The 12086-nt window shown below is 43.4% G+C and overlaps 1 protein-coding gene across 2 annotated transcripts in view; it reads right to left on the reverse strand.

The window, feature by feature from the left end:
• PXDN (peroxidasin) overlaps positions 1-12086 on the reverse strand; it is a 419029-nt gene that overhangs the window by 9784 nt on the left and 397159 nt on the right. For both annotated transcript variants that reach the window (XM_033936817.1, XM_033936816.1), the window contains 2 exons: positions 9230-9350; positions 6693-6804 (listed from right to left, as the gene is read on the reverse strand). In XM_033936817.1, coding sequence (XP_033792708.1) covers positions 6693-6804; positions 9230-9350 — 233 coding nt within the window. The remainder of the gene's footprint in view (positions 1-6692; positions 6805-9229; positions 9351-12086) is intronic.

Below are 12086 nucleotides of genomic sequence, written 5' to 3' on the forward strand. Positions count from 1 at the left end.
CGCCCAGACTCCCCCTTGAAGGAGGGGAGCCAACGGCGCACAGCTGTTCGGCACGCGGCGAAGGCGAGCGGAAAAGGCGCTCGCCTTAGCGAGAGCGCCTTTGCGAAGGGCCTTAAGAAGGGCAGGCCAGGTCACTATATTCAAGGACTCCAAGAAAGGAAGACAGCAAGGTAAGGAAGTATACACATACATGCACACACAAGCAAAAGGGAAGCAAACCCAGAAAAGAAGGAAGGAGTAGGCCCAGGAAGGACCACACATCAAAGGAACAATAGCAAGGGCAGAAGACAGGGTAGAAGCAGGCCAAGAAGGTAGCGCACACACATACACAGAGACAGCAGTAACAAGCTCAGCAGGACAAGAAAAGGCGAACTCAAGAGAGAACACAAGCTAAAGGAGAAGGCAGCCACAGAGGGTAAACAAGGGGCAAATAGCACAAGCGCATAAGTAAAAGGAAGCGAAAGACGAAGAAGGTAAGGAAGAGCCAGGCACAGGAGTGAACACACTAGCAAAGAGCAACAGGACGCCTAGAGAGCGGACAAATATGGAAGCGGAAGGAACCTGAAGGATGAGCTTCCCAGTGTACTGCACGGACTGCCACATGTATGACTACCTCCCCTCCGGGCAGCAGTCATATGTGTGCGGACAATGTCAGGAAATGGAGAGCTTGAAGAGAGAAGTCAGTCGACTGAAGCTCAGGATCCAGGAGCTGGAGGGACTCTACATCTCTGAAGCCCCCTTCCAGACAGCCGAAGACCCCATGCGAGAGAGGTACATCGAGGAACAGGTCAGGGAGCTCGAGAGGTTCATCGAGGATGCCTACAGGAGAGTGGAAGAACAGGAGCACGGAAATGAGGAAGACACACAGAGCAGAGGACAAGAAACATCTGACACCAAGGTAGAGGATACCCACGGAGGAACCTTGCTGGAAGAAACGAAGAACACCAAGGACACAGACCTGAGACTGACACGGAGAGTGGAAGAACAGGAGCACGGAAATGAGGAAGACACACAGAGCAGAGGACAAGAAACATCTGACACCAAGGTAGAGGATACCCATGGAGGAACCTTGCTGGAAGAAACGAAGAACACCAAGGACACAGACCTGCGACCGACACGGAGGCTGAAAGAAGGGAAATCTGCAATCCTGGTGGAAGACTCAATCCTGAGGCATGTTGACAAGTCACATAGCAGGAGGGAGAGAGGATCGGCTAGTGACCTGTCTCCCAGGAGCGAGAACAAAGGACATCGTTGACAAGATTGAGAGAATCCTGGAAGGAGCAGAGACGGAAGAGACAGCAGTGATAGTCCACGTCGGGACGAATGATGTCACCAGGAGGGACTACAGCAAGAATGCACTGACTGAACAATTCAAGATCTTAGGAAGGAAACTGAAGATGAGGACACAGAGGATAGCCTTCTCAGAGATCCTGCCAGTACCGAGGGCAGAAACGAAGAGGCAGACGGAGCTACAATCAATTAACGCATGGATGAGAAGATGGTGTGAGGAAGAGGGATTTCTCTTCGTGAGGAACTGGACAACGTTCTGGGGAAAGAACAAGCTTTTCAAGAAGGATGGTCTACACCTGAGCAAGGCGGGAACTAGACAACTAGCAAATAATGTCAGAAGAGCGATAGAGCAAGCTTTAAACTAAGGAGAAGGGGAAAGCCGACCGTCGACCTGGTATCGACGGTTCGGGAAACAGTATCCAGTGAGGGTACTGAGGGGAAAGATTACGGGGAAGACACAAGTGGCAAGCAACAGACTATGAACAAACAAGGGAGTCAGATGAAGCGAGAGGGGGAAAGGATGAGCATGCTGAAAGGGGAAGTCAAAATGGGACTGGATGATGAGAAGGAACAGGAGGAGGACAATAGGAACACGCCACAAGGGGAAGGCAATAGGAATCTACCACAAAGAGAGGACAAAAGAGACAATACTCAGGAGTTGGCAGGGCAGGAAGGGGACAGAATGAAGAATGGAATGCAAGGGAAAATAGAAAGGAAGGGAAAATGCCAGGAGTTGAACTGCATGTATACTAATGCAAGGAGCCTAAAGAACAAAATTGGGGAACTAGAAGTCATGGCCAATAATGAGAGACTAGACATCATAGGAATCATGGAAACATGGTGGAACGAGGAAAACAAATGGGACATAGTACTGACAGGATACAAACTCTACCGAAAAGACAGGACTTACCAGAAAGGGGGAGGAATAGCACTATACATAAGGGATACCATTCACTCAACCAATGTGGACACAGCAGCGACAAATGCCCAACTAGAGTCATTGTGGATCAAAGTACCAGGAAGCAACGGATCCGAGATAAAGATGGGACTGTTCTACCGTCCACCTGGGCAAACTGAAGCTGAGGATACAGAAATGGTAGCCGAGCTGAGAAGGGAATGCAAGAACCCAAACACCATAGTTATGGGAGATTTCAACTATCCTGGTATAGACTGGTGTCTTGGAATTTCAAAATGTGCAAGGGAAACGGAGTTCCTGGAGGCAGTCCAGGACTGCTTCATGGAACAACTTGTCGAGGCACCAACGAGAGGATCAGCGATTCTGGATCTGATCCTCAATGGGCTGAAAGGACCCGCAAAGGATGTGGAGGTCATGGGACCACTAGGAACCAGTGACCACAACATGATTCAGTTCAAAGTGCAAGTAGGACTACCTATGGGAAAGAGAACCAAGGCAACAACATTTAACTTCAAGAAAGGGAACTATGATGCCATGAGACAAATGGTGAGAAAGAAGCTCAGAAACAGCTCCAAGGAAACTCGGACTGTGGAGCAAGCCTGGTCCCTATTCAAGGACACAGTAAACAAGGCGCAAAACCTATATATACCAAGATTTAGGAAAGGTTCCAAGAAGAATCAGACGAGGGACCCTGCATGGATAACCAGTGAAGTAAAGAAGGTGATAGGAGACAAGAAAATATCATTTCGGAAGTGGAAAAAAGATAAAACTGAAGGAAACTGGAGAGAGCACAGGAAGCATCAAAAAGAATGTCACCGAATAGTCAGGAAAGCCAAGAAAGAGTATGAGGAGAGACTGGCCAAGGAAGCAAGAAATTTCAAACCATTTTTCCGATATGTGAAAGGGAAACAGCCAGCGAAGGAGGAGGTGGGGCCCCTGGATGAGGGTGACCGGAAGGGAGTGGTGAAAGAGGAAAAAGAAGTGGCTGGTAGGCTAAACAAGTTCTTCTCGTCGGTCTTTACAATAGAGGACACATCCAGTGTGCCAGAACCGGAAAAAATCTTCAGGGGAGATCAAGAGGGGAAATTATCATGCATGGAGGTAAGCCTCGAAGACGTTCTCAGGCAGATAGATAGATTAAGAACGGACAAAGCTCCGGGCCCAGACGGGATCCACCCGAGAATACTGAAAGAGCTCAGAGATGAAACAGCAGAGCTACTGCAGCATATTTGCAACCTGTCCTTGAGAACAGGGGTAATCCCGGAGGACTGGAAGATAGCGAATGTTACACCGATCTTCAAAAAAGGATCGAGAGGCGACCCGGGAAACAACAGACCGGTGAGCTTAACCTCTGTTCCGGGGAAGATGGCCGAATCACTGATCAGGGAAGGTATCAATGAGCATATAGAAAAAAATAATCTGATGAGATCGAGCCAGCATGGTTTCTGTAAAGGCCGATCATGCCAGACAAATCTACTGCATTTCTTTGAGGGGATAAGTAAGCAATTGGACCAAGGTGACCCAGTAGACATTATATATCTAGATTTCCAAAAAGCCTTCGACAAGGTGCCCCATGAGCGCTTACTGAAGAAACTGTGGAGTCACGGGGTGGAAGGGGATGTGCACAGATGGATCAAAAATTGGCTGGCGGACAGGAAACAAAGGGTAGGAGTAAAGGGGCACTACTCTGACTGGATATGGGTCACATGTGGTGTTCCACAAGGGGACCACTGCTGGGACCACTGCTGTTCAATATATTTATTAATGATCTAGAAATGGGGACAAAGTGCGAAGTTATGAAGTTCGCGGATGACACAAAACTCTCCAGCAGGGTCAGAACTGTTGAGGAATGCAAAGAACTGCAGAGCGACCTGAACAAACTGAGTGAGTGAGCAAAAAAATGGCAGATGAGCTTCAATGTGGAGAAATGTAAGGTCTTGCACATAGGGAAGGGGAACTCCATGTACAGCTACGCGATGGGAGGGAGGGTACTCGGGGAAGGCAGCCAAGAAAAAGATCTGGGGGTATTGGTGGATAACACAATGAAGCCGGTGGCACAATGTGTAGCGGCCTCAAAAAAAGCGAACAGAATGTAATGTAATTTATTTCTTATATACCGCTACATCCGTTAGGTTCTAAGCGGTTTGAAGAAAATATACATTAAGATTATAAATGAGAAGTAAGAAGGTACTTAAAAAATTCCCTTACTGTCCCGAAGGCTCACAATCTAACTAAAGTACCTGGAAATTAATAAAGAAGAGAAAATAAAGATGGTTGAAAAAAGAAAAATTCTATGTGAATTTATAGGATGGAAATTAAACTGACAGTGAAGAACTGTATGAAAAATACATATGGAATGCAGTTAGAGAGGGTAGCTTACAATCTATTTATGGTATTTGTTTAATTGGAAGGTGTTAAGGTGGGTAATTTGGGGGAAGGTTATCTGAAGGTAGGTGAATCTTCTGGAGGTAAAAGAGGAGGGGTTAAGATATTTGGATGAATTTTTTGAAAAGCAGGGTTTTGATTTCTTTTGTCTGATATTGTCATAAGATTGGAGATGGAATGGTTGATTTTTGCTGCTTGTGTTGCTAGAAGGTTGTCAAACATTTTCTTGCGTTGTGTGCCTTTGAGTGGGGGGAAGGCGAAAGGGTTCGAGGTTCTTCTGTGTCTTGAGGTGGAGATTTGGTTTAAGCGGTTATTTAGATAGGAGGGGGAAGAGCCGTGTAATGTTGGGCATTATCAAGAAAGGTATCACTACCAGGATGAAGGAAGTTATCCTACCACTGTATCGAGCAATGGTGCGCCCACATCTGGAATACTGCGTCCAATACTGGTCGCCATACTTCAAGAAGGACATGGCAATACTCGAGAGGGTCCAGAGGAGGGCAACGAGGATGATAAAGGGTATGGAGAACCTTTCATATGCCGAACGGTTAGACAGGCTGGGGCTCTTTACCCTGGAGAAGCGGAGACTGAGAGGGGACATGATAGAGACTTATAAAATCATGAAAGGCATAGAGAAGGTGGAGAGGGACAGATTCTTTAGACTAGCAGGGACAACTAAAACAAGAGGTCATTCAGAAAAACTGAGAGGAGACAAATTCATAACGAATGCAAGGAAGTTCTTCTTCACTCAGAGGGTGGTGGACACCTGGAACGCGCTTCCCGGAGAGGTGATAAGACAGAGTACAATTCTGGGGTTCAAAAAGGAAGTGAAGGGGATTACAGGGTACAGATAGAGGTACCTTACAGGACATTGAGCGAATAGGGTATGGATATTTTAGGTTAGGTGGGGAACACTTTCAGGTCATGGACCTGGGGGGCCGCCGCGGGAGCGGACTGCCGGGCACGATGGACCCCTGGTCTGACCCGGCAGAGGCAATGCTTATGTTCTTATCTCCATTGACCACTTCCCTCTGTTACCTTCAACTCAACCAGTTCTTGACCCAGACTGTCAATTTGAGGCCCATCCCGAGGTCACTCAGTTTATTTATTAAACACCTATGTGGAACAATATTGAAGGCATTGCTAAAATCTAAATACAGCACAACTAGCACACTCCTTCTATCCAATTCTTTGGTCATGGATATTGATATTGAAGATAAATTGTTTACTGAAAAAATGCATCGACTATAACATATTGTGTGTAGCTTGGGTGTTTTTGACCTATGATTATAATGGGAGGCTAATGGAAGCAGCACAACAATTTACAAGTTATAAATTAGTACGCTCAGCTCGCTGAGGTCTTTTTCTCTCAAACAATATCATTTAAAAAAATCATAAAGCGGCTAAGAGTTCCATAATTTATTTTGATTACATCACACTTGTTTAGTGGACTTTCCAATCTTTGTTTTGGTTATGTGCATTTTATAAAGGTAATATACAACTGTAAAAAATACACCATAAAATGCTCTGAGGCAGGTTCAACTTTATGCATCTATCACTTGAGTAAGCATACATTTTACAAAAGGAGGTGCATTCTGCAAATCTTCTGCCTTTGTTCCATCCAAGCAACACATCTGGCAACTTCCTATTGCATGGTCATCCATGTATACTAATCAAGCATGCTTATAAAATTGTGTGACTGTATACCAACATATCATAGCCATTTCCCACTTGTAAAACATGCTTTAAAACTGGGAATGGAGATACACCTCCCCCACCCCAAACACATACAGAGTAAAAATCAGAAGTGTGTCTTGTATAAAATCTGTGGGCTCCTTCTACTAAGTCGCGTTAGGGCTTTAATGCACGGAATAGCACGCACTAAATTGCCGCACATGCTAGACCTTAACGCCAGCACTGAGCTGGCGCTATTTCTAGTCTTTAGCGCAGGTTTAGCACGCGCTAAAATGCTGCGTGTGCTAAAAACGCTAACACAGCTTAGTAAAAGGAGCCCTGTATGTAAACCCAGACAAATTGTATAATTTAGAAAAATCAGAAATGATGGAAGCATCTAAATGCCAAGCAATCATAATGATCATACCTGTTTTTTAAGGCTTGTGATTGTCTTTTGGAAGTCATTCATCATAAGTACATTCACTGAATGATCAGATAGCGAACTGTTGTCAGGGACTTTCATATGATGCTTTACTAAGCTGTAACAGACAGGTAAAATTAAGTTCAAACTTTCACCTACAATAACTTTTAAATACTGTTTTGGAATTTCATCAAGATATTTGCAATTTCTATGTGGGACACCTGAAAGATTCAATTTGCACAGCAATGCATCATGCCTAGAATTAGGAAGAACATCACAGATGGTGCTACCTTATAGCAGTGTATCACAAACTGTGCTTCGTGGTACAATAGTGTGCCCTGGCGAGATTCTGGGTGTTCTGCAAGAGATAGGTCATATACTCGTTTGTCACTGCTGGCACTAGTGCCTTTTCTCCTCTCAGGCCCCTGGTGTACCGGAATTTTAGGGATACCAGTTGGAGGGATTTCCAAAACCCAGCAGTTTTTCTGGGTTTTGGAAGACCTCCAAGCTCAGGGCCACGTTTGGAGGGCCTCTGAACATGCATGGACATTGACATGATGATGTCATGCACAAGCGTGTGACATCATCGGTCAACATCGGCGCATCCTTGGAGGCCCTCTAGATGTGGCCCTCAGTTTAGTGGGCCGCAGCTAAAAAAAAAAGTTTGTGAGACACTGCCTTATAGGTTTAGAAACGATCTAAACTCTCATCTTAATTGGAAAGCTATGATGGCTGGAAACATTCCAAAAATGATTCAGAATAACATAATAAATTAGTGATCAAGCCACACCGTGCCAATGGAGGTGTCAAGAATACCTATGATGAATATGCACAAGCTAGATTTGCATACATTGGGAAAACAAATGCCACAAATTACTGTGTGAAGTTGTTGGCAGTCAAAAAGAAAAAATACTGAAAGAGTAATGTGTATAATTGTAAATAGGTTGCTTTTTAAGGGGTGGTGATATATGCACACAAAAACAGAGGGAGACACACAAAGAGCTATAGACAGGCAGAGAAGGAGAAACAGATAGAAGCAAAGGCAGACACAGATACAACTCAACAGCCATATACAAGGGTGTAGAAGATGGCCAGGACTTTCTTCTCCTACTCAACTCTTCTTGTGCTCAGATTTCCCCTTGTGGATGAGGCCACCACTTAAGTGTGCCCTTAATGAAAGTAGTGATCAGTCTTAGTATAGTGGCACAAGAGAAAGAGCCCACAACAAAGCCAATGCAGTAAGCTTGCATTAGGCCCCTGCACACAATTTTCTAAAACAAAAGCTGTGTACTCCAATGCATTCTTTTCATTCAATTGTAGTTTATTATTTAATATTTTGTTAACCGCTTAGAACTTAATGGTTATGTGGTCTAGAAATTGCTTTTATGTTATGGAAGGGGAGAGAGAGGGAGGGGCAGATGCTGTATAGAAGTGGGGAAGATATATTCTGGATAGAACAGGGGAGAGGCTAGATGTTAGGGAGAAAGGGGGCAGACATTGTATGGAAGGAAAGAGATACAGAGAAGGAAATGTTGATGGCAGAGGAGAAAGAGAGAACATGAATAGGATGAGGAAGACAAGAGGCTTTGATAAAGAGGGGAGAAACAAGAGGAAGACATGATAAAAGGGGGAGGAGGTGAGAAAGGAAGAAACTGGATGGAAAGAGAGAGGGGGTTGATGCTGTATGGAAGGGGGAGAAACTAGGAGATACTGATGGAAAGAGAGAGGAGGCAGATGCTTTACTGAAGGGGGAGACAGGGCAGATACTGGATGGAAGAGAGGCGAGAAATGTGGTGTGAATAAGAGACAAATGGTGGGAGTTGATGGAAGGGGGAGATGCTGGATGGAAAGGAGAGAGGGGCCAGAACATATGTTAAGTCTCTGCTTCCGATATAACTTCTGAAACCGGAAATAATTTTATTTTCTATTTTGTGATTAGGGCTCTGTCTGAGCAGGGGGTAGTTGCCCTTGTTGCACTCCCCTAACACTATTCCTGCCATGTGTGACTGAAGTATTCTGTTAGCTTGATTTTTCTATGTAATAATAATAATAATAGCTTTATTTATATCCCATCATACTGTTTCAGTTCAAGATGGTAATTCTGTAGTAATTTGACTTCAGTGGAGGGGATATTTGTGAGGGGGAGGAGAGGGGAGACAGGGGTTTTGTTGATCCTTGCTCTGTATTATTTGTGATTTATAAAATGACAATTGTGCAGAATATTGTTTCTTTTTATACTTTAATAAAAGAAGTTCAGTATAAAATCATAACTACTCAAGGCTTGTGCAGATGGAATCAGATGGTTTGCAGGGATGGGGACAAATTTTTTCCTGCATCATTCTCTAGCATAGGCCATATGTCCTTTACCTGCCATCATTTTCTATTATTTTATGATTTAAGAGACGACAAAAAACATATGTATATACATCTCTCTCTTTATATACTGTATATGAATGCATATAAACATGTAATAGTCAAAGAACCAGAATCCAAACATATTTTCATACTACAAAAACTTTTTTTAAAAATATTTTTACTCTTACCCAAAAGTGTTCTTTGTTTCCTTTGTCATGGAGGGCTTTTCCTCTTGAAAGCTATAGTCTGTAGAGCGCCGCCCTCGGAAGTGAAAGGAAAGTGCATTAAATTGTCCTCTTGTTCTACAGTCTAGAAAGAAAATAAATAAGTTATGTTACTTTATACTGCACTTAACACATAGGGCTCCTTTTACTAATTTAATTGCGCTAGCATTTTTAGCGCGCGCAAACCCCGCGCTAAATGAAAAATACTAACGCAAGCTCTATGGAGGCAGCGTCTAGCATGCGCGGCACTGTAGCGCATGCTAAAACTGCTAGCACACCTTAGTAAAAAGAGCCCATAGTGGTTAACAAGCCAAAAATAGTAATAATAACCCAGGGCTAGCTTAGTGTTAATCCTATAATTTCAGAGCAATGGTCTTGGGGAGAGTGCCTAGATCTCTTTCGCTGCTTTATATATACATATTAGAGGCCTAGATGCTACTAAACCTTCCTATATGAGTAAGAGAGAACAGGAATTGGACATAGTTTTCACAGCGCAAAAGTGGTCTAAGATCCTCCTGGAGGTCAAGAAAGCTTCTGTATGTGTTAAGTTCAGGACAATGCTTATAAAATAGTAACACAATGGTGCTATAGCCCTGTGTGTGTGAAGTAAATGTTTCCTTTTGTATCTGAAATGTGTTGGAGATGTGGTTATGAAAGGAATGTTCCTGCATATCTGGTGGTCTTATACCTTAATACAACAATTTTGGCACTGTCTGAAGATGCTTATGTGAGTCTTTTGCCATGATACTTGTTGGGACCCTACAATGATGTAGGCAAGAAGTGGCAACAGAAAGTGAAACGATTGGGTCTCGCAGCAGCCAAATGCATTGCAGCTAAATTCTGGAAACAACCTATATCACTGCCAATCAGTGATTAGATCAATCGCCTGAGACTTTTGGTGGATATGGAGAGACTGAGCTTTTTGCAACACCAGGACTCATCTCGCTCATATATAGACTGTGATGGAATTTTGCATTAGTTGGATTAGATATTTTGTTTTCTGGTTTACTATGTTTGCTTGGGGGGGGGGGGGGGGTGAGGGGCTGATGATAAGCATCCTGTTCAGAAGAAATAACAGAGAAGGACCTTAGTTGTGTGATGCAATGTATGACTAGGAGGTAAGATTATTGGGGGGAGGGGGAGGAAACAGAGAAAATATTATTCTGTGTTTATATTTGTGATTGAGAGCAAATTTTGGAATGGTGTGTCACTGAAGCTGTAATTGTTGCTCTCTGGATATTTAAGAGTTATTGTAAAATTTTTTTTTAAAAAACGTCATAATAAAATGCTACATTATACAGCATTAAGAAAATACAATAATACACTATAGGCCCCTTTTAAAAAAGCTGTGGTAAGTCCAAGTACGGCAAATGTGACACAGCCCATAAGGCTGCGTCACATCTGCTGTGCAGGAATCACTACTGCAGCTTTGTTAAAGGTATAGTCTGCCTAAGGTATGGCAGAGCTATTACTCTAGCTAAATAACAAAAAATATTCCCCAACAACCCTACTACCCGGAAAATCACCAAACATCTCCCACTGTGTGTCATATCAGGGGGAAAAAAAAGGAAAGGATACCCTGTAGAAGATATAAGATTCTAATATTCTCAATAGGTCACTCTAGGTCTCCACATGCTGTCACCTGTGCCCCCTATATACTGCATGCTTATATTGGCTTTACGTGGGCCTCTTTCAATATACAGCCACTGCTATATGGCTAACAGCATCTTCAGTCCCCAGCAGAAAATTTGCTTTTTGAATGCTCTCTGCTGCTGACTTGTTGAAAGCAGGTGAGTCAGAGACCTGGATGTGGCCCACTGTACTTATCCTAGGAATAAGCGGTAGATTTTGTGGAATCCTGACATTTAGGGCTCCTTTTACAAAGCCGCGCTAGGGCCTTAAGGCGCGGAATAGCGCGCTAAACTGCCGCACGCGTTAGCCGCTACTGCCTCCTTTTGAGCTGGCGGTAGATTTCCGGCTAGCGCGCGATAAAACTGCTAGCGCGGCTTTGTAATTTTATGCTACTTATCCTAGGAATAAGCGGTAGATTTCCCCAAGCCATCTCAATAATGGCCTATGGACTTCTCTTTTGGCAAATTGTCCAAACCTTTTTTAAACCCTGCTAAGCTAACTGATTTTGCCAAAATGAATTCCAGAGTTTAATTCCATATTGTGTGAAAAAATATTTTCTTGAGTTTGTTTTAAATCTATTAGTTAGTAGCTTCATTGCATGCCCCCTAGTCCTAGTATTTATGGAAAGAGTAAACAAGCGATTCATATCTGCCCTCTCCATTCCACTCAGTATTTTATAGACCTCTGTCGTATCACCCCTGAGATGTCTCTTCTCCAAGCTGAAGAGTCCGAATCACTTTAGCCTTTCCTCATAGGGAAGTCATCCAATCCTTTTTGTAATTTTCATCACCCCTTCTCTGTACCTTTTCTAATTCCACTATAACTTTTTTTTAGATACAGTGACCAGAAATGCACACAGTATTCAAGGAGCATTATAAAATTTTCATCTTTGTTTTCCATTCCTTTCTTTATAATTCCTAGCATTCTATTTTCTTTCTTAGCTGCCGCTGCACATTAAGCTGAGGGTTTCAATATATCCTCAACAATGACACCTAGGTCCTTTTCCTGGGCAGTGACTCCTAACGTGGAACCCTGGTGGAACCCTGCATCATGTAGCTATGGTTAGGGTTCCTCTTTCCCACATGCATCACTTTGTACTTGCTCACATTAAACATCATCTGCCATTTTGATGCCCAGTCTTCCAGTCTCACAAGATCCTCTTACAATTTTCCATAATCCTTCTATGATT

The sequence above is a fragment of the Geotrypetes seraphini genome, chromosome 3, assembly GCF_902459505.1.
Source record: "Geotrypetes seraphini chromosome 3, aGeoSer1.1, whole genome shotgun sequence".
Classification (NCBI taxonomy): domain Eukaryota; kingdom Metazoa; phylum Chordata; class Amphibia; order Gymnophiona; family Dermophiidae; genus Geotrypetes; species Geotrypetes seraphini.